Raw genomic sequence first — 22,712 nt, forward strand, 5'->3', positions numbered from 1 at the left:
ACAAACTCTTTACCCTCCTGCTGTCTGGCAAGAGGTACCGAAGCATTCGGGCCCTCACGGCCAGACTGTGTAACAGCTTCTTCCCACAAGCCATCAGACTCCTCAGTACTCAGAGACTGGTTTGACACACACGTGTCCTGAGTTGCACTTTAATTACTGTCACTTTATAACTGTCTGCTACCTCAATAACTGCTATGTGCACAGAACACTATCTCATAGTATGTTATGTTTACATTTTTAGAAACTCATCTTTTTGTACTACTGTGTACTGGTCGGCGCTGCACTGTCTCTCACTGTGCCCATTGTCCTGTTCATTGTCAAAAATTTCTTGTACTGTTCCGTACGTTTTGCACATGTTTGCACGTGCACTTTAAATAGGTATATAGGTATATATAGGTATTTTATATAGGTATTTTATTTAGTTGTGTAGTCTCATGTGGTTCTGTGTTTGTACTATGTGGTTTTTATGTAGCACCATGGTCCTGGAGGAACGTTGTCTCGTTTCGCTGTGTACTGTACTAACTGTATATAGTTGAAACGACAATAAAAACCACTTGACTTGACTTTCACACTGGCAGTTTAGTTTGAAACAGAGCACGGTTCGCATGAAAAATTGGTTATGTGAACGCTGTCTTGCCGACCGGGGTTCGCACCGCAGTACCGAAACCGAGACTACCTGTAGGAGGTGGTCTGAGTTCGGTTGCAATGGAACACTGGGCACGTTTGCTGCGGTCCAGTTCCAAGTAAGATTGTTCCCGGTGCCCCTTGCAGCGTTGGTCTGGTTTCACACTCACTTGATTCTATCGAACCCCGGTCCATTTGCATTCATCTTACGTCATCACAAACACTCATAATGAACACAATGCGACTCATCATACTTTTTTTGTTGTTGTTGTTATTTTGGTGCTATTATGCACAGCAGAGTGAATGACACCTGCGTATATGTGCGCTTCATGGCGTACCTCATCAGATGTCCAGGGGAAGGTGGCTTGCTGCTGCTCGCAAACATCGTTTTTTGAGGAGACAGCTGATAGCAAGGAATTAATTTGTATCTTTGTTTACACGGCACGCTTACTCATGCTTTTGTCCAATATACATAGTATTTATATATAGTATTTATAAGGTGTATAGATAGATAGACAGACAGACAGACAGCATTAATAGTGTTGAATGTACTTGTATGTCTTGTGGTGTCATTAATTTTTTGGGAATTTCAGGAATGTGTTGATCCTCGTGTGATGTCGAAACTAATGATGTCATTGGCTAAAACGCATGCGCAGGCTACTTTACTTCCAGAATGAGTGCGCACCCGAGTCCGAGTTGCTTTCGCATTCAGGCAAATCACGCTACAGTTCCATTGCAACAGAACTCAGACCACCTCCTACATGTAATCTCGGGTTCGGTAGGTGCTCATAACAGCTTTCACATTACCAATTTTTCATACGAACCATGCTCTGTTTCGAACTAAAGTGCCAGTGTGAAAGCACCCTGAGTCTATCCCTTACAGCCCATGGCACTAGCATGAATAAGGTCTATTTTAAAACAAGATTCTTTCTGAGTCACTGCACTCTAAAAAATGCTGGTTTATTTTGTCTACCCAACTGCTGGCTTGAGACTGTTGGGTAAGTAAGCTGGGTTGATTTGACCCAATTTGGATTGGCAACCATTCCTCACCAGTAACCCAACAGCGCTGGGTTGTGAGTGCGGACGTGATAGAGAGCAATTTCCAATGGTTCCAATGTTCCAATGGTTCCAATGGACAAGTTCCAATGGTTCTCTTGCGTGTTCATATAGTATCACTCCGCCCATCTGTGTTTTCAGGGCTCAAGACAGGAATATGTTTGTAAAATTAAAAATAGCGAATCAAAGTGGAATGGAGAGAGAAGTGTGAGAGTGTTCTTTTAAAGCTAGCAGGTTTTGGTTGGAGTAATTTCTATCACACCAAGACCACAGATGCGGTGACGTGCGCTATAAAGGCTGAAGTGGACCTTAAGAGGAGTGATTTTAAAATGCTTTAAATGTAAAGATGCTAAAATCATGTTGATTCCCTCACATACTTTATTCAGATAATATTTCAGTTTGTGTGCTTCTTTATGGCAAGACTAATGATTTGGGTTTAGTTGGACTAATTTCGTTGGCGGACTCCACAGCTGAATGATAAACGTGCTGCATCTTCTGTGTTCAACGCTGGAGTCTGGATGCGAAAGTAATTTTTAAAATTGCTTTTGTATCCATTAATTTGCTCATGCGTGGTTGTCCGCATGGACAGAAAAATCTGACTGCACACAGATGTCTGTGGATGCTACTTATGAAGAACAATGTGTCATGTGTCAGGCAAGATTGTGGGGTTCGAAATGTAACCCTTTTTTCACTGCAAATCTTTAAAAGTTCATTTAAAAGTAACTACAACTTGCTTTGTTTCATTATATCTTCATCAAAATATCTTTGTTCTGCATATCTTTTCTTTGCAGCTGAGTAGATTGTTCAAGAAACTCTCGTCCTTCTAGATGACGTCACTCTAACCTCTCTTATCCCTGTTATTGGACTTCGCCTAAAATTCCAGAAGTACCTCAAGAAGGTGCTTGACGTAAGTGCAAGGCTTTAGGTGTAGAAGGCATGGCTTACATCTGTTTTAAATGCAAAAGGTCTTTGGGACCTGATATCAGAGGTTTTCTTTGCACAGTTGAGAGTTGCACATCATGTATTTACTTTCTAGTTACTTTCAGTGTTTTGTTCAACTTAGGAACATAAATGAAGATATTTGATGAATGTTCTCAGCTGTTCTTGTCCATATAATGAAAGACAATGATGATTTGTATTTTCAAGCTTAAAAAAGTACATAAGTGCATCATAAAAGTTCTCCTTACGGCTCGGGACATATATCAGAAGTGTTCTGAAGTGATCCCATCACTTTATATGATGATTAGTTTGATAATTGATGACTATACATGCTCAAATCACTCAAGTCCAGATAAATGGGCAGGGTTGCATCAGGAACGGCATCCAGGGTAAAACGTGCCAGATAAAAGATGTGGGTCATCCGCTCTGGTGACCCCTGATGGAAGCAACAAAAAGAAGATACACGCTCAAATCAAATCACTACACTGATCAGCGAACACACATAACACATAAAAAATGACATCACAAAACTCCTCTATCCTCATTGATTCTCAGTGACGTCATGATGTCATAACATTAGGATTGATTTAATGGCTGTGTTGAAGGTTTTTTTATATGCAAGTTAGAATGAGTGTCATGATTTGATTTGTGGGTAAATAATGACTTATTAGTACATCATACAAGTTCATCATATAAAATGATTAGTTGCTTCAGAACACTTCTGATATACGATTTGAGCCACATGGAGAACTTGTTGTTTTTGGAGCTTGAATGTTTTTGTTTTGTTGCTTTTGATTAAATGGACAAAAACAGCTGAGCTCAAATATCTTCATTTATGTTTTGAAGATGACAAAAAGTCAGGCAGGTTTGGAACAATGTGAGGGTGAGTTAAATGACAGACTTTTCATTTTTGGGTGGAATATTCTTTTAAATCATATTTTGTTCTCAAATGAAAAAAAAAAAAAATTTATCAATTTAAGCCTTTATCAAATATGGGGAAATAGCAATAACCTCAAACATTGTTTTTTTTTTGTCTCTCTTGAGACCAAATGTCATGACATAAGAACCAGTGAGGATTTTATTGATGAAGCCACCATGTTGGATTTCAGCATCGTATACTGGCTGTGTAGCATACTAAGTAAACTACTTCATTGAAACTAGTGCTTTAAGCATAGTGACCAAATATTCAAGAGTTGTTATCTTCTTACATTGATGCAGAGATACAGTATATTATGCTTTATTTATTTATTTTTGGTACCAATATGGTACCTGCGACGTGCAAAAAACACCACTGAATTTCCATGTCCTAATGCTTGGAGACAACAACCAGTGCTTTCAGGCCTTTGTTTGAAGCACTTGAGCAAAACACATTGCTGGCAGCAGTAGATGTTTGCTTTAAGGCAAACCGTGTTCCCCAGTGTGGGAATTTATTGCAGATTGTGGTGTATGGACTTCCTGAAAATGAATTCCCTGCTATAAGGATTCTGCTAGTATACATTTCTCATACATCTGTCTAAACTTCTTATATTGCTGTAGATGTTTGCATTTAATGCATTCTACACATCTGATATCAATTTTTCAAAACAGTGTTTTCATTTTAAGCATTTAATTCTTTTTATTTGTATTTTTTGTATGTTGATTGAGTTTTGTCAGTGCAGAGCCAGGGTCAAGGGCAAAAAACTGTTATGAATAGTTTAAAAGTTTTTTTATATTTTTATTATGACTACAAAAAAATTCATTATTTTGACTGTGTTTTCCTGTGCTTGTTGCTCAGCTTGTAGTGCGTTATATTAGAAAGATTGGTTGAATACAAAAAGTTAAATTTTTATCCTTTGTAATTGCACTTAATTTGCACAAAATTGTACACACACTGAAAACTGTTTTTAGTTGTGCGTATTGTATAAATTTTAGGGTGTTCTCGTCAATAAATGTTTACCATTTTATTATTACTGCAGCTTGTGTTACTCTAGTCATTGTGTGTGTGTGTGTGTGTTGCGCTTGCGTGTTTGTTAAAGTTGTTTTAAAGACCAAGATTTCTGTGTGAATTTCCAACCCAATTGGGATCATTTTAACCCAGCAGTTTAGTCATTTTTAACCAATAGTTGAGTTTAAAAAAATTTACTCAGCGCTGGGTTCGTCCCTTTTTGACCCAGCGCTGGGTTGCCAAAATAACCCAAATTGGGTTGTTTTTAACCCAGCAGTTTGCGTAGTTGTGTATTTTTGTGATAGACAAGTTATTTAATGTGTTATAGCATTCTGTCTGTCTGTCTGTCTGTCTGTCTGTCTGTCTGTCTATCTATCTAAACTCTGAAATAATTAGACCGTTTCTGCACTATTTCTAGCTAATTGTTTCTGTAAGGTCATGGATTATCTGAAATAATTACAAAGAAAAAGGAAGACACTAAACTTTAAGAAATTCTAAAATTCATGTGAATATTTCAATATTTCAGAACTTCTCATTCAAATTGTTATGATTATAATTGAATTAATAAATAATAAAAAAGTAAAAAATTAGAAAATACAGAATAGAAGCATATTCAGACTATTGAACCTCACTGTACACATACACACAAAATCTTCACAAAAAGCTATTTAAAGGGATAGTTCACCCCAAAATGAAACTTTTCTCATCATTTACTCACCCATGCAATCCCAGATGTGTATGACTTCTCAGCTCTGTTGGTCCTCACAATGCAAGTAAATGGTGACCAAAAATTTGAAGCTCCAAAAAGCACATAAAGGCACCGTAAAAGTAATCCATAAGACTCCAGTGTTTAAATCCTTGTTTTCTGAAGTGATTTAATCGATTTTGGATGAGAACAGATATTCAAATTCTTGGATTTTTGGAAGAATATCTCAGCTCTGTAAGTCTACACCTAAACAAATAAACCAATAAACCTAAAGCCTGCTCAGAACTGGATAGCACTTTCTAGAAACTTTGATCTCAAAATGCTTGAAATAATAGCTACAAACAGTCACAAACATGAATATAGTGCCTTTTAGTGTATTCAATTTACTTTACCTAAAGCTTTAATCTCACTTAAAAATAATTTTTGTGTTTATGTCATCTTGGATTTACACCGAGGAGTGTGGATGCAACATCACTCAAACGCAATAGTTTTCAGTTACCAATGCCATTGAAAAAAATCACTATCAACAATTAGCCATAATTAATTTATTCCATGAGTAAAAGTGTCCAATAACAGGGTGATTACTGGGATTAAGCAAAGTATTTTTAGCAAGTCAGGTCACTTGACGGCCATTATTGGTATGCTCCCGGGCAGCTATTTTCTATACAAATAAGGGGCATAAATGTACAGCTCCTATCTACTTGAATGGGGAAAGACCAAAATCTCCAAAAATATTTATAATATTGTCAGTTTATATGCCATTTTTTAAAAATTACATTCATCATTAAATACTCTAAAACTTCAGCTCATTCTGTTACAATTTTTTTCCAATACTGTAACTTCAACGATTAATCAAACTGATTAAACTGAATCTATTTCACAGACGATCGACTATATATCAGAATAACACAATCCTGAATATGTGGTTACATCCTTGGTCAAGATTACGATCAAAAATATATTTCAGATCAGCAGTAGGCCTAATATCTGACAAAACTATATCATAAATTGTGCTTTTCTACCTCAGATCACGCAAAAAAAAAAACGTAATTTTCCCTGCTTGTATAGCTAATGCGCATGTGCGTTATCGAATTGATTGACAAGTGATTTCTGTATCTAAAAGGTGATTGGCTCATTTACCTGTAGGTTTTGACCTTTGGGTGTTTCAATTTCTATCATTAATTTTAATAGAAGTGGCTCATCTCTGCTAAATAGTCTCTAGATTAAGCAAGTAACATTCGACTGGCCATGTGATCCCAACATGGCAGCCCCCAATGAGGAGACCCTCTCCATGTAGAATAAAACTGCTTTTATAAGGTCACTTATATGTTTTAAAATTACAGCTTATTTCTTTGGGAGTGAATCTTTTTAAATGAGGAAACAAATGACTAATTGCACCTTTAAAATAATCCCAAGTTAATTGTTAGAAAAAATATGTTTTATGTCTAATAGTAATAGTAGTCTAATAGTGTGTAAATTGTGTTGTGTGATAGTTTCATAACTTTTGTTATACAATATTAAAGACCTTGTTGTTTGTGGGAGTGAACATCAAGCATGAATATATGGAAACAAATGTATCTTACTCATCATAGCAAAATATTTATAGCTTCAGGTTACACACGTAATACGACCCAATGTTTTTATGATTCTTTAAATAAAGCATCGGGTAAAAACATAAAAGATCTAGGGCAAGTGATTTGTATAGTCTGTCGATAATTGTAGGCGATTGGCTACTTGCACACGGTATGCAAACACCCTGAGGAGATTGACGTGAAAAGCATCCAATAAGAATCCACATACGTGATGACGTACGCACGTACACGTTCCGGTTATATTTAGGGCCTATTTAAACGCCAATCCAGTCAGTACCAAAACTGCCCTTAGCGCTTGTCAAAAGCCGGTCATTGTTTAGTGTTGAATATGTCGTAGCACATTGACGTGTTCAAACACACTACAGTTAAACTGCATTTATATTTGCGTGTTATAACCATATTCAGTCTGGAATTAGCTGCGTTTATTATTAATAAGCTATAGCTATTGATCAAGCCCGCCGCGCTGTTCGTCTCATTGAAGGACGCCAATCTGGATTGATTGTTTGTTTCTACAGATGTTTCAACTCTAATAATGCAAGATGCATGCTGATGCTCGAAAGAGGCTGCTTGACTCCGCATCACTAATCCTTTTAACCTCATCCAACTACTGAAAATACTCTTAAAAGAGCTGAAAATCGTTTAAATTTTGGGGTAAGTGATCATATAGCTGCACGCAGCCGTGTATCCGCCCATATGTAAAGAACAGCCTCCGCGCGGAGGCCAAGAGCAGAAAAAATATGTTTACTCCGTGTGATATTGTTTTTTCCGTCCGAATAAATCATTTGCATCATTTGTTGCGACTGTCAACGGCTATAAGGGCTAATGCATTATATTTAAATGTGCATAATAGCAAGGTCATGATAAACGCTTGAGGCTTATTACAGACGCGGAACTGATTGCAACTACAAAAGGTAAAAATGGAAAAACCCCTATACACAATACGGATAATTATTTAAAGGGTTATATAAAGGAAGAAGCTTATAAGCGATTCAACGTGAACTGTTGTTTGTTTAAATGTCCGTGCATTACTTGTCATAGCACGCCCATGTAAATTCAGGCCCTGAATCAGAATAGCGCTCGAGCTTCTGTATAACATTTTAATCTATTTATTTTCATTTCGTACATCGATTTTACCCTCAAACGCGTGTTTAAGACGTAGGGAACCATAAATAGATGGTGTCGAATCGTGATTGTGTGCTGTTGTCGATCGTCTGTGCAATCGATTGACTTTAAATAAACGTATCATGGTATTCTGACATGGTCTATTTAAATAGATTTGGTTTAATTTTCAGTAATGAAAAGTTAGGCCCATAGATGTGTATATATAATATATGCTGTATAACTTCAAAAGGTACATAATCTTGGTTCTCTACCGTAATATATAATTCACTGTATCAATTTTCAATATGTTATAGTAACAAAATGAGCTATGGTTCAGTTAGAGGAAGATATAAAGCCTTAATAGTTATATTCTGTATTGTTTTTCGATCTCATTTGTAAACTGCATGGGGTAAAGTTATAAAGTTGTGTATAATGATGTAACTTAGAAAGTTACACATTTTGGTATTCTGCCATAGTTATCATTTGTGGAATCAATTCTGTTTCGATTAACCATTTGTAATAATGAAAAAAATAATGTAATGGAATGAGGTGAAGTTATAGAGTAATAATATGCTGTATATGTAACTTCAGAAATGGTATTCTGACAGTCTATTGAAATGGGTTCTGTTTCGATTAATCGGTTTCAATTATGAAAAGTTATAGAAAAAAAAAGCTATGACACTGTCAAAGTAATAGCAAAGCATATTATATATACACTGTAAATAACTTTTCTATCTTAGTACACCATCTCTTGAATCTTTTCCATTTTTAATGGTTCGTTTCCATATGTTCCAGTGACAAAAAATGACATTGTGCAGTTAGTGTAATATGTATTAATTTTAATAGTGATATATTGTATCGGTTTTGTTCATTTGTATGTGGTACATTTAAAAAAAAAAAAGGCCTATTGGAATTGATTTTGTTTCGATTAAGCTTTTCATTCAGTCATCCACCTTTTTCCTGAACATGGTAGTGTTCCATGATTCATAACGTAAGCCTGTTTTAAATGTCCGCGCTCCAGCGTTTTCACTCACAGTGAATGTATAGAATGTATGTACAGATCGAATAATGTTATGTTTAGTGTATTACATTTGTAAAAATTAAAAAAAGCCACAATGTGCTGTGCAACAAAACAGTTTTTTGACATTGCCCCACATTGTAGTCCTGTTGAACTGCAGAAAAAGCAATGGCAAAGCTATAGAGGAGTATAGAATTTATAACTTTAAAAAAGTGCCAAATTGTAGTTTTCTATCATGGTACATAATTTGTTAGAACCCCATATTGATTATTCTGTTTTGATGTTACAGTAACAAAATATGCTGTTGTAGAATTAGGAGATCATATAATGCCTTCGTAGTGATACTTAAAATCTTTTATGTTGGGTCAGACCAGTAGTCCAAGCGTTGCAACAATCACATGAGAATAAAGCCGAAAGTGTACTTCGGTCAGAAGTGGACGCTCGTACAGGACTCGTGACGCAACCTTCGAAATACCTGCATATGCATAACTTGAGTCTGAGGAAATATAGAGACATGTTTATGGGACTAAAAGAGAAATAGTCCAGTCGTCGAGCGCATGAACCCAACCGCCTGTGTGTGCGCACAGTTTAATGAAGTATACTTTGAAAGGCTCTCGTTCGACTGTACACAGATGCTCCAAGTTCACATCAAAACTAAGTACACTTCAGGCTTTAGGTTAAACATTTAAAAACTAATATGCTTGTAGAGTTAAGTGGCTCAGTGTTTAACGATATGGGTCAGTAACTTAGTGGTTGTAGGTTCGAATCCGAGAAGGGTTTATCAATGGCCTAATGTTGTAATTTTTTTTTTTTCTTCTACAGGTGAAAAATGACAGAATATAAGCTTGTGGTTGTTGGAGCTGGAGGCGTCGGCAAGAGTGCTCTCACCATACAACTCATCCAGAACCACTTTGTGGATGAATATGACCCAACTATAGAGGTGAGGCATGTGTTCTGAGAGTGAGACAAAAAGTGAGAGCTGCTTCATGTGGCCTTTCAACAGGCAAAGCTTTGAAACTCACCCACATGTGACTATGCAGAATATGTAGTGTTAAAGATTCAACAGGTTTTTCTGGTTTAATAGTAGGTAGATTCCAGACAGAACATCCTTGCGTCTTACAATCTGCCTTTCACTTTTCTGGCATGGCATCTTCACGTGTACAGATTATTTTTAAAAGTTGACCTTTATCTTAGCTTTTACCTTGGTGGCTTTGTTTAGTGTTATATTTATAATGCTCTTCTGCACAGGACTCGTACAGGAAGCAGGTGGTTATTGACGGGGAGACATGTCTACTGGACATTTTGGACACTGCGGGTCAGGAGGAGTACAGCGCCATGAGGGACCAGTACATGAGGACAGGGGAGGGCTTCCTCTGTGTCTTTGCCATCAATAACACCAAGTCCTTTGAGGACATTCACCACTACAGGTGAGGGAGGGTTACAAACCGAATGCTTTGGTGGCAGGTTAGGGCTGTTTTGTATTAAAACATTCATATTGCTGTGTAGTCCAATAATGTAATGTTTATATGCTTTCACAGAGAGCAGATAAAGAGAGTAAAGGACTCCGAGGACGTCCCCATGGTCCTGGTGGGGAATAAGTGTGATCTTCCGTCCCGCACTGTGGACACCAAGCAGGCTCAGGATTTAGCACGTAGCTATGGCATTCCATTCATAGAGACCTCAGCAAAGACAAGACAGGTATGGAAAAACATGATCATGTTTTGGATGCATGTGTGTGTTATGATCTAAAAAAGTGGTTTAATGAATTTTCAGATGCTTTGAAAATCTTAACAACGGAAAAAAAAAATATTAGAATTGTAAAGATGTTTTTTTTTTTTTTTTTTTTAAATGGACAAAGTTGATTGAAGACAACGTGAAATTACATTTGATCCATTTTACTTGTTTAATAAATGTTGCTCGACTTTTGTTTTCATTGGTACATGTAATTTTAAATGCAACACAATATGCTTTCAGTAAAATGTACTTGCTCTACACTGGGTTTATTCATGAGTTAAGTTTTGTATTTTAATGAGCTTTATGAATAATCAATCAGGTGCATCACACAACACAACTGCTCTGGGCTTACGCCTGGTCTTTCTCGTGCATTCATTATAATATTTGACCTTGAGATAAATTAATCTTTTATGAGCCAAGAATGCAATTTAAATGGATTGATCAAGGGGTCAAATCACTATAAATTAATTTGAGGTATCAAATCACTATGTCTGGAAATCTGTCATGTTTAACTATCAGGGCAGACACTGTATCTCCCTCTGCAGTGCTGAATCACAACTCCTTATGGTGCTGGGATACAATTTACAAACTATTGATTTGATTTCTTTCCTCTCTGTTCTGAGCCATGATCTTTGGCAACATACTCTACCTGCTGCTGCCAAAACACTGCCTTTTAATACCCACAAATCTTCCTCTGGCTGCAAGCTGCATTAGTTCTGTGTTGTGGCATCAATTGCATTGTAGTGATTTCAGATTAATTTTCTATGGGGGCTCTAATAACGGATTCACTCCAATTATTTGATTTACTTATATTTTTTTGTGGGTTTGTGTTTCTCATATACTCTTCTATAATGAAGTAATGCATAGATTTATCTTGGGGAACATTTTATGCCATTTAAGTAACCTGGCTTGTTTGTGGAAAGAGTTGATTTTAAAAGCTTAATTTTGCCAGATTTCCTAATATTCCCTCATTTCCCAGAAATGAAGAAACCGTATTAATTTTGCCAGCACTGTGGCAACCATTATAGGTTTCACTGGATCCCCCAAATTCAATTCAGACTGTTTTCCTTTCTCGGTTGTGACCGCTATGTGTTCTTTTACACTGAAGGGAGTTGTGTTTTGCACTGCAGAGAGTGGAAGATGCCTTTTATACTCTGGTACGGGAGATCAGGCAATACCGGCTGAGAAAAATCAGTAAAGAAGAAAAGACGCCACGATGCATCAAGTTTAAAAAATGTGTTTTGATGTGAAAGGGGTAAGTTTGAGAAGGGCTGCCCATCTGCAGCCCAGGTGTGGAGTATGACATCTGCCACATGATGTTTTGGCCTGTTCTTTGGTAAATCTGACACAAACTGATAAGACATGCCCAGGTCATATTTCATCCCAAAAAATTATATAAAAACAAATTGCATTTATCAGAAAATGAAGAGAAGTGAAGCCTATTTTTCAGATCCACATTGCAGTAATATGAAGGATATATATATATATATATATATATATATATATATATATATATATATATATATATATATATATATATATATATATATATATATATATATATATTATATTATATTATATTATATATATATTATATTATATTATATTATATATTTTTTTCTCTCACACGGCAATTACCGGAAAATACGGTAATTCTTTTCACACTGCAATATAATATTTTTTATATGTTGTCCCCACACTGCAATAACTGGAAATAAGTCCCCCCCCCCTTAAATTTTGCCTTGCAGTAAATCAGAATGAGGTTGTGTTGCAATATATATTTTATATAATATATATTTGCAATACAGTAATGGAAATGTAGGGGGGAATATGTTTAAAAAAAAAAAAAAAAAAAAAGTGGAAAAGAATGATCTTTTATGGTCCTAAAATAAACATAATTTTCTTCATGGTAAATATAATCCTGTATTTCCTTTTGATTTTTGGGGTGAAATATGACCGGCATTTCTTTTCGCCCTTTTCCAAATATTACCTGGAATCTTTTGGGTGGGTTTGGTGAGCATGACCCTTTTAACACTGATCTAAGACCAGTTTTGTGATTTGTGTCTAAAGTTTGGATTTTGATGGTGAAAGTTGGTCGTATCAGTGTAAAACTGTCAACCTTGAGATTTTATTCTGTTCTAGTATTCGATGTTTAATTAAATACCTAAAGTTATTTAACTTTTTATTTGTTTAAGGGTGTGGACGACGCATTTTATACATTAGTCCGAGAAATCAGGAAACACAAGGAGAAGATGAGCAAGGAAGGCAAGAAGAAGAAAAAGAAATCCAAGACAAAATGTGTACTAATGTGAATAAGTCCTCCCTGTCATTATAGACTCGAAGTTCCACAACTGCATTTTGTACATTACACTAAATTATTAGCCTCTTAAGAATACAGAATTAATCCCTATTTACTTGCTTTCTTAAAAGAAATGAGCTTTATTTCTTGTTTGGTGCCAGTTGCCCCAAGTGTTGGTCCCTAAACACCTTCTTTGACTTATTTTTTTAGGATGGGGTTTTAAAACTGGATTTGCTTTGCAAGTTGGGTTATCTAGTTGTAGATCTATTTTTGAAGAATGATGTGGACTTGAAAACAAGTGTGCTTTGAGAACCATTCTGTGAGACTAGTCATGTAGATGTTAAGATATGAAATAAGCATGTTTGTCACGACTTTACAGGGAACTGAATCTTTGAGGAAACTTTTATTTAGGACCAACACTTTTCAGGGGTAAATTTTTGATACATTCACCACTGTGTATGACCCTGCCTTGGGATGTCACTTCCAAAAATGAGCTGCATGTGAACGTCCATTGTAGTCAAGATTAATTCAATCCCTCAAGCCATTGTAATGTATATTTGTTGATATCTTAACCGTTAATCTTTGTTTCCCTGTTTGCATGCAGTGTTCTGTTCTTTAAACTTTCAGGGAATGGTAAAACAATGTTTAAATATTGTATAATAGCAACTGTTACAAGTGTAGGGAGCATTTGGAGCAGACGGGTGCTATCTTGTTTCTACAGCTATTTTTAATTGTTTTGGTTTAATACATTCAGCTCTGCTGGTTTAAAGTCCGATACAAAATCTAAATGAACCCTTTTATTCCGGTGGACAGGATTGAGTTAAAGGCGTAGTTCATCAAAATTTGGGAAAAGGGACAAAAGTGCATGGGACAACAGTCAATTATTCAGTTTGTTAGTTATTATAGGAAATATTTAGCTGCAGAATACCACAATTGACCAATCAGAATAAAGTACTCCAGAAAGCCTTGTAAAATTATAGCAGAACTTTCTTTTCTTGGTGGATCTACACTAGTGAAAGCTTCCTAGTGCTCACTTTTGCATTGAGGCGGATTTTATGTTTGAAGATTTACCCTCATGTGCCCAGCCAAACAGCACCTTAGAAGTCTGATTAATTACATTTTAAAATGTTTTTTTTTTATTAAATTGATTGGTGAATAAAACCTGCCACGAGTTGAGTTATTGTGATTCAAATGTATGTATAAAGGAAAAAAAACAAATGCCTTGTTTGCTTTTGCTGCCATAAAAAAAAAAAAATAGTATTTAAGGCCCAATTATAGTCTCTTTCCAAGGAAAGCATAAATTGTGCATTTGCTCTCTGATAGGTTCCCAAGAGGCAGTTGTGCTAGTTTATTTGGGTAAAATGTGGATTGCTAGCTTAATTCTGGAGGGCACATTGTCAGGCATCACTCAAACCAAAGAGAGTGATATAAAGATGTATTTTGTGTGGCAATACATGTGATGTCATTTATAAGAGATATCGCATAAAGGCAAAATGTTGCTTTTAAAACTGTTGGCAAACATTTTTACCATGCGTCCTTAACCCCTACTACTATTTATTTTCTAAGTATTGATCCTGTAACACAATTTGACTGTATGACTAATTCTGAATTAAAAGGTGAATTCTAAAATGAATTAAATCAGTTTGTCCACATTTATGCCAAGGTGAAAGTATTTTAAGTGATTTCTGTTCCCTTTAAATCAGTTAAGAACAGCTTGTTACTCAAGCTTATTAGATACTATTCAATTGTTTCAGAAATGTTCTCTGTTTGTTTGCCAGTTGCAAATGTTGATAAAATGGTTCACATATATAATATAATATATATATATATATATATATATATATGGACCTTGTTTTAACAACCTTTATACAGTTGTGATAAGATTAATATTTTGTAAATTGTGCTTTTTTTTAAATTTTTTTAAATGAATGACACTTAATAGAAATTAAGGGTCATGTGTAAATGTCTCCGCTGGTCTGTGATCATCTTTTGCCTCTTCAAGATCTGGTGAATATGATTAATATGATGAGGAAAGCTGTTCCCAGATCAGCACAGTTTTATTAAATCAACCCAAACCTGTTTTTCCTCAATCTCACCACACTTATTTAATGTATAATTAAAAGTACGTAAAATCCACGAGAGAATGTGTTTTTGTTAATAATGAATGCATCATAAAGTCATGCATGCATATACACTCACCTAAAGGATTATTAGGAACACCTGTTCAATTTCTCATTAATGCAATTATCTAATCAACCAATCACATGGCAGTTGCTTCAATGCATTTAGGGGTGTGGTCCTGGTCAAGACAATCTCCTGAACTCCAAACTGAATGTCAGAATGGGAAAGAAAGGTGATTTAAGCAATTTTTAGCGTGGCATGTTTGTTGGTGCCAGACAGGCCGGTCTGAGTATTTCACAGTCTGCTCAGTTACTGGGATTTTCACGCAAAACCATTTCTAGGGTTTACAAAGAATGGTGTGAAAAGGGAAAAACATCCAGTATGTGGCAGTCCTGTGGGCGAAAATGCCTTGTTGATGCTAGAGGTCAGAGGAGAATGGGCCGACTGATTCAAGCTGATAGAAGAGCAACTTTGCCTGAAATAACCACTCGTTACAACCGAGGTATGCAGCAAAGCATTTGTGAAGCCACAACACGCACAACCTTGAGGCGGATGGGCTACAACAGCAGAAGACCCCACCGGTACCACTCACCTCCACTACAAAGAGGAAAATGAGGCTACAATTTGCAAGAGCTCACCAAAATTGGACAGTTGAAGACTGGAAAAATGTTGCCTGGTCTGATGAGTCTCGATTTCTGTTGAGACATTCAGATGGTAGAGTCAGAATTTGGCGTAAACAGAATGAGAACATGGATCCATCATGCCTTGTTACCACTGTGCAGGCTGGTGGTGGTGGTGTAATGGTGTGGGGGATGTTTTCTTGGCACACTTTAGGCCCCTTAGTGCCAATTGGGCATCGTTTAAATGCCACGGCCTACCTGAGCATTGTTTCTGACCATGTCCATCCCTTTATGGCCACCATGTACCCATCCTCTGATGGCTACTTCCAGCAGGATAATGCACCATGTCACAAAGCTCGAATCATTTCAAATTGGTTTCTTGAACATGACAATGAGTTCACTGTACTAAAATGGCCCCCACAGTCACCAGATCTCAACCCAATAGAGCATCTTTGGGATGTGGTGGAACGGGAGCTTTGTGCCCTGGAAAAATCACAAAGATGTGCATCCCACAAATCTCCATCAACTGCAAGATGCTATCCTATCAATATGGGCCAACATTTCTAAAGAATGCTTTCAGCACCTTGTTGAATCAATGCCACGTAGAATTAAGGCAGTTCTGAAGGCGAAAGGGGGTCAAACACAGTATTAGTATGGTGTTCCTAATAATCCTTTAGGTGAGTGTATATGTGTTTCTGTAACTGTTGATCTCATGGGATTTTCACACACAACAGTCTCTAGAATTTACTCAGTGGTGCCAAAAACAAGAAACATCCTTTGAGTGGCAGTTCTGAGGATGGAAACACCTTGTTGATGAGAGAGGTCAACAGAGAATGGCCAGACTGGTTTTAACTGACAAAGTCTATGATAAATCAGATAACCACTCTGTACAATTATGGTGAGAAGAATATCATCTCTGAATGCACAGCCTTGAGGTGGATGTGCTAAAACAGCAGAAGACCACATCTGCATAGTTCCACTTTCCTTATCCCATTCCAGATGTGTATGACTTTCTTTCTTCTGCTGAACACAAATGAAGATTTTTAGAAGAAGGTCCAGTGGTTCCATGTCTTTAGAAGTGATATGATTGGTGTGGGTGAGGCAAAAGGTCAGTATTTAAGTTTTTTATTTGTATTTTTTTACTATTAATCTCCACTTCCTAATTCTTATTTATTTTTTGCTGATTCACATTCATCCTATCACCCACTATTGGGCTGGGAGGAGAATTTATAGTAAAAAAGGACTTGCATATTGATCTGTTTCTCATCCACGCCTACCAAATCACTTCAGAAAACCTGGATTAAACCACTGTAGTCATATGGGTTACTTTTATGCTGCCTTTATGTGCTTTTGGAGCTTCAAAGTTTTGGTTATTATTTTTTTTTTTAAAGAAATACTGGAGTAACTGTTCATTGTATTTTTACTGTAATACTGTAAAATACTTTATTCTACAGTAATAAAAGTATTATCTTACTGTTGAAAATAATGGAAATGAAAAAGCTCAGAAGTTCAACATTGGATGCAGGGCATTAATGTGAAATTTTGGGGGAAACTGCTTCAACATGTTTTTATTATATTCCCCATATCCTCCTGTGTGCCACAAAGGGGCAGTATTCTCTCATCCCATAATACAATCATTTCACAGAAGGTCTTCTGTAATGTCATCCTAACAAAATTAAAATTACAGGCACTCTCAATAACTCCCTGATTTAATCCAGGGTACGGTATCATTTCTTAGACGTAATTACATTCACCGTGTAAAATTAAATATCGAGCTTGCTTTGGATTCGAAACCTACCTTTGTCTCTGGTGTCATGATGAATAGGTTGTTCCAGATTAGTTTAGCTGCTGGCAAAATAAGGACACGTTTCATAGGATGAGCCATTCGATATTAATAATGGCGTTTTCAGAAGCGACCGTGGTGCTCAGATGTCATCTCTAGTGTCTTGCATACTTTTTTACACTGAATACCAAAATACACATCACTGATGTAATTATGTTGTGTGGAAAGCCTGTGCACAGCTGGGGCCAAATACAGTATGACTCATTCCCTTCCTTCAACTCTGAACTAATTGTGTCCTAACTTTTGAAAAATGTGTCTATGACCACTGTTGTTCATTTTACATCCTTGTCTACTAGTGGAAAGTAGGTGACCTTAATACTCAATCATTGTCTTCTGGTTCTTAGATGGACTTGATCGATAGACAGGATTTCAATTGATTTTGGAAGCTTTGCTGTGCCAATGTTACTTTAAATCAGTTATTTTCAACCAGGGAGAAGATTTTAATTTGGCTCTGTTAAACCTATCAAACAGAAATGGCAACTTCAATGTGTAAAGGGTTCAAGTCAAAAGGTTCAACCTAAATAATTTACAAGAATCCCGTTTTGGGGTAATTAATGGCTTAAAACATTTAGTTACTTTTTCAGGGAAAAATAATAAAATGCAGTACTCTTGTCTCACTCATAGCGCTCTTTCGCCTCAACCTGTGGCCATTAGCTTTGAGGCCGTCTATAACTGTAAGACTGAATGCTCAAATGTACAAGGACATGCACGAGATAGTAATGTACTACATTGCTTTATCATTGAGTTATTGCTATGCTAATAAATAATAGAGTTACCAATTCAAATGTATTCAGCATCTCAACATTCACTTTACTAACTTGTTCTATATAGTTCTAGGTGGTTAGGTTATCTCTACATAAATTGAGATTACATGGTAATTTTAAGTTCAGCCAAAGAGTTAATTTTTGAATTTGGTGCTATCAGAATGTATAAATTAGCTTACCCAATAATTCAAGTTAAGTACAATTAACATGCGTGTGTACAAAACATTAAAATCAAAAAGTTATATTAACTTAAATCTGGGTTGTAACTGATTGCTTATTTTTAATTAAGTTATGCTAACTTATTGGGGTTTACAGTGAGTACTCCTAAACAGGGGTGTTGCTAGAATTGGAAAAGGTAAGGGGCTAACCCCCATTATTTTTCAAGGAAATAATGTCAGGGAGTTTCTTTTAGCACTGTGAAATTTTCAATAGAACAGTTTATTTTACTCTATCACTGTTTATTTAATTTGTCATCTAACAAAGTCAAACAGTGTATGTACATGAATCACGGGCAATTTGTCATTTTTGTGATTTTCTCATTCAAATTCCCACCAGTTTAATTTTCAGCTCAAATTCTGTTGTTTAGTCATTCTATGGTCTAAATGATGCTGATGGAAATGACGTTTTTTGAAACAATATGCAACTTTCATTGATAATTTAATTAGCTAATTTCATAGCTTACATTTTATGTTTCCCAAACACACACAATTCTTTTTTTTTCCTCACACTTTTTGCATTTGGCAATTTGGCAAAATTGCAGCTTCAGAAATGATGCTATTAAAAATTATCTGCAGGATATTTATTTTAATTTGACCTTTTTTCCCAACAGACCTTTATTATTATACATATATATATATATATATATATATATATATATATATATATATATATATACACATATATACACTACCAGTCAAATATATATATATATTATTATTTAGTTTGAACCTTTTGACTTAAACCCTTTACACATTGAAGTTGCCATTTCTGTTTGTTAGGTTTAACAGAGCCAAATTAAAATCTTCTCCATGGTTGAAAATAACTGATTTAAAGTAACATTGGCACAGCAAAGCTTCCAAAATCAATTGAAATCCTGTCTATCGATCAAGTCCATCTAAGAACCAGAAGACAATGATTGAGTATTAAGGTCACCTACTTTCCACTAGTAGACAAGGATGTAAAATGAACATATATAACAAAACCCAAATAAATCAAAACTGTGTTATATTTTAGCATCTTTAAAGTAGTCACCCATTGCCTAGAATTTGTACAGACATGTACTCTTGACATTTTCTCAACCAACTTCTTGAGGAATCCCCCTGACATTTTTATTAAACAGTATTGAAGAGATCCCATCTATGTTGGGCACTTATTGGCTGCTTTTCTTAATTATTCGGTCAAAGTCATCCATTTAAAAAACGTTTGTATTTTTATTTTAGTTTTATAATTAAATTAATTAATATGGTTGCACAATATATTTTTGTCTACAAAACTAATGTATCCGGGACCCCCCATAAGAATACTTAGTCCCCAAGACTAATAATATGACAAATCTGATTAAATTCATGCAGTGGATACGGTAAATAATTTATATTAAGTTTGTTTATAGAAACAGAGCGTTTTAGGCCACGCCCACACCGGGGGTGTGGGCCTCCTTGTCATTTATGACTTATAACAAAAAACAAAACAATGTCTAAAAGATGCTGTGTGACAAGGTGTACAGCAAACAAGCTAAATAACCCAGAAATACATTTTTATAAGCTGTCGACCCCAAAAAAACGGGTTGTTTCAGGACATAAAATTGGATCAATTGAGACAGAGCGCAACTAGTTCTCGAACTACTCTGAGAACTACGCCCACTGGAACGCGACATGATATTGTTAAAAAAAAAAAAACATTCAGAATTTTAACCAAGTCGATTGCTTATTTCACCACCCTATGTGAACCTGAGAGGAGGAGATATATTGAGAAGTTACATTTTATTGTCAGGATCCCACAATTGACCCACTCTTCCTGCTGATGCTTCACGTCTTATTGCCTGTATCCACTTTTGTCTCCTTAAAGGCTGGCTTTTACGGTTCGGAAGCTTATAAAAATGTATTTCTGTTTTTTAGCTTGTTTGCTGTACACCTTGTCACACAGCAGCTTTTAGGCATTTTTCTGTCTTTTGTTATATGCCATAAATGACAAGGAGGCAACCTCTTGCAATGCAAAGTCAATGGAGACGGTTGGATTGTCTCTTTAAAATGTAAACGCCCCGCCCACATCGAAAGACCGCCAAGCGCATGACATCGTTGACATGACTGCTTGCTTGACGCTGCCAGGTGAAGCTAACTTTAGCAAAGAAAAAGGTAGAATAATAAACCTCCACTCGCAGACGGACTTTTACTGACTTCTTTTTAGGGGAAAATTGATCTCTCTCTATATACATATCTTTCTACTATATCTATCCACTCCATGTCGGTTTTTTTTGTATTCCTTGCAAAAATTGGAAACATTTAGGCGTACTCACTTTTCATTATTAATAGGCCTGGTTCTACAGGGGTGCTAAAGATCGCGATGAAGATGAATGACAGCTTTTTAGTGATTATAAAGGGAGCGTTCGTTGTGCGCTTTCTATGCTTTTTTTTAATCCATTCAGAATTTGTATTAAACGTGTTTTTCATGCTGCTTAAAAGGAGGAAGATTGCCACGTACACGCTGCAAAGTTTCGGGAATTACATCGGCATATAAATGCGGGATTCACTCTTTAAATTGCTATGATTGACATATTGATAACCACAGCATTGTTTGTTCCTGACTAAAGCAGCCTTTTTTGACTGAAATGGTTGACTTCTGCTGACTGACTCACTCATAACTTAACGCTGGCCGCCACCTACTGGTGTAACAATATAACTGCAATGAAATCGTTGAAAAATAGCCACCACCACTAACACAGGCTGTCTTGTCACAATTTATATTTTTTATATCTAATAAACTAGTTTCATGCATTTAAAAAAAAATCTTTTGAACAAACATTGTTATCACAAAGTGTCACTTCAATCATCCTGTTGTTTTTAGGAGTCTAAATACTACATTGGTAAATAATGCTAAAATTATTCTTTTGGATGTACACTACTGTTCAAAAGTCTCTTCTGCTCACCAAGTCTGCCTTATTTGATCCAAAATACAATACTAACAGTAATATTGTGAAATATGATTAAAATTTAAAATAATAATAATACAATAGTAAAATGTAATTTATTCCTGTGATCAAAGCTGAATTTTAAGGACTATTACCGCTGTCTTCAGTGACACATGATCCTTCAGAAATCATTCTGATATGCTGATTTGATGCTCAAGAAACATTTCTGATTATTATCAATGTTGAAAAAAGTTGTGCACAATTTGTTGTCAGGATTTTTTGATGAATACAAAGTTCAAAATAACAATATTTATCTGAAATATAAATATTTTATGTTAGCCTTTTTTTAATAAATAGTATATAGTTATGCATATTATGATCAAATAAATATATTGTATATTTTGTATAAATTGTATATTGCAAAACTATAAAAATGGTGGGGATCCCCCATAAGACTTGTTTAAATTCAAGCTGGTGTACACTGTATATTAGAAGTAAATATTTGGTGTGGTGGAAATGATGCAACAACTGAGAGACAGTCTTAATTTTTGACAAATTGAAAGAAATCACTTACACAATACATATTAAAAATGGTTCATTCATTTGACTCTTTTTTTATTTTATTTTCAAAGACATTTAAATTGATATGCAATTAAATAAAACATTTATGTTAAGTTTGATGTGGAAAGCCTACAGTATCCAAGGAATTCATTTATTTTTGTATTTTTTACAAAATGTCATTTTTTAAAAAATATAGACTTTTTCACACTCTGGGTTTTGGAACGCGGAAGTAAACTTCTGCAGGGTAAACTCTGACAGCGGTGAATGGGAGTGAATGGGAGATCACATCAAATATAATTTTCACTTACCTATTTGCTCCTAGAGCAAAAGAAAAAAATTACATTTGAATGACTTTCCAGAAGAAAAAAAATAAATAAATACAAATAGAAGATACCAAATTAACTGTCACTCATTCAGCAGCAGTAATAGAAACCCGCTCACAGCTGTGGTAATTCATTTTTTTAAACCAATTCCAGGGTAATATAATACAAAGAATAATGTTATAAACCAACACTCAATATAAAAATAAAAAATAAAAAATCATATAAAAAGTTAGCTAGATTTCGCTGCTAAATAAGGGGGAAACGCGTCATCACAGTTGGTGAAAAAGGTCAGTTCCCTGTCGTAGGTTCTTCAATTACCTTTAAACACAGTATAATACACAGACTGTCACATCCGCTTGTTAA

The 22,712-nt window shown here is 35.6% G+C and overlaps 1 protein-coding gene across 2 annotated transcripts; it reads left to right on the forward strand.

The window, feature by feature from the left end:
• Positions 1 to 7,124: 7,124 nt before the first annotated feature.
• Positions 7,125 to 14,793, forward strand: kras (v-Ki-ras2 Kirsten rat sarcoma viral oncogene homolog). Of its 2 annotated transcripts, XM_052122608.1 has the most exons (6): positions 7,125 to 7,492; positions 9,783 to 9,900; positions 10,209 to 10,387; positions 10,499 to 10,658; positions 11,825 to 11,949; positions 12,890 to 14,793. In XM_052122608.1, exons 2-5 carry the CDS (start codon positions 9,790 to 9,792, stop codon positions 11,942 to 11,944), a joined length of 570 nt encoding a protein of 189 aa, XP_051978568.1. In that variant the 5' UTR covers positions 7,125 to 7,492; positions 9,783 to 9,789; the 3' UTR covers positions 11,945 to 11,949; positions 12,890 to 14,793. The 2 variants fall into 2 exon arrangements, with proteins under 2 accessions (XP_051978568.1, XP_051978569.1); XM_052122609.1 differs by lacking the exon at positions 11,825 to 11,949 and having other exon boundaries at positions 12,890 to 14,786.
• Positions 14,794 to 22,712: the final 7,919 nt, after the last annotated feature.

The sequence above is a fragment of the Xyrauchen texanus genome, chromosome 49 (assembly GCF_025860055.1).
Source record: "Xyrauchen texanus isolate HMW12.3.18 chromosome 49, RBS_HiC_50CHRs, whole genome shotgun sequence".
Taxonomy (NCBI): Eukaryota; Metazoa; Chordata; class Actinopteri; order Cypriniformes; family Catostomidae; genus Xyrauchen; species Xyrauchen texanus.

What these genes read in the sequence shown, in the direction of transcription:
- kras (XM_052122608.1), top strand. Translation starts at nt 9,790, where the DNA reads ATGACAGAATATAAGCTTGTGGTTGTTGGAGCTGGAGGCGTCGGCAAG. An exon ending in AATATGACCCAACTATAGAG is followed by an intron (nt 9,901 to 10,208) that starts GTGAGGCATGTG and finishes TCTTCTGCACAG; the next exon opens with GACTCGTACAGGAAGCAGGT. An exon ending in CCTCAGCAAAGACAAGACAG is followed by an intron (nt 10,659 to 11,824) that starts GTATGGAAAAAC and finishes TTTGCACTGCAG; the next exon opens with AGAGTGGAAGATGCCTTTTA.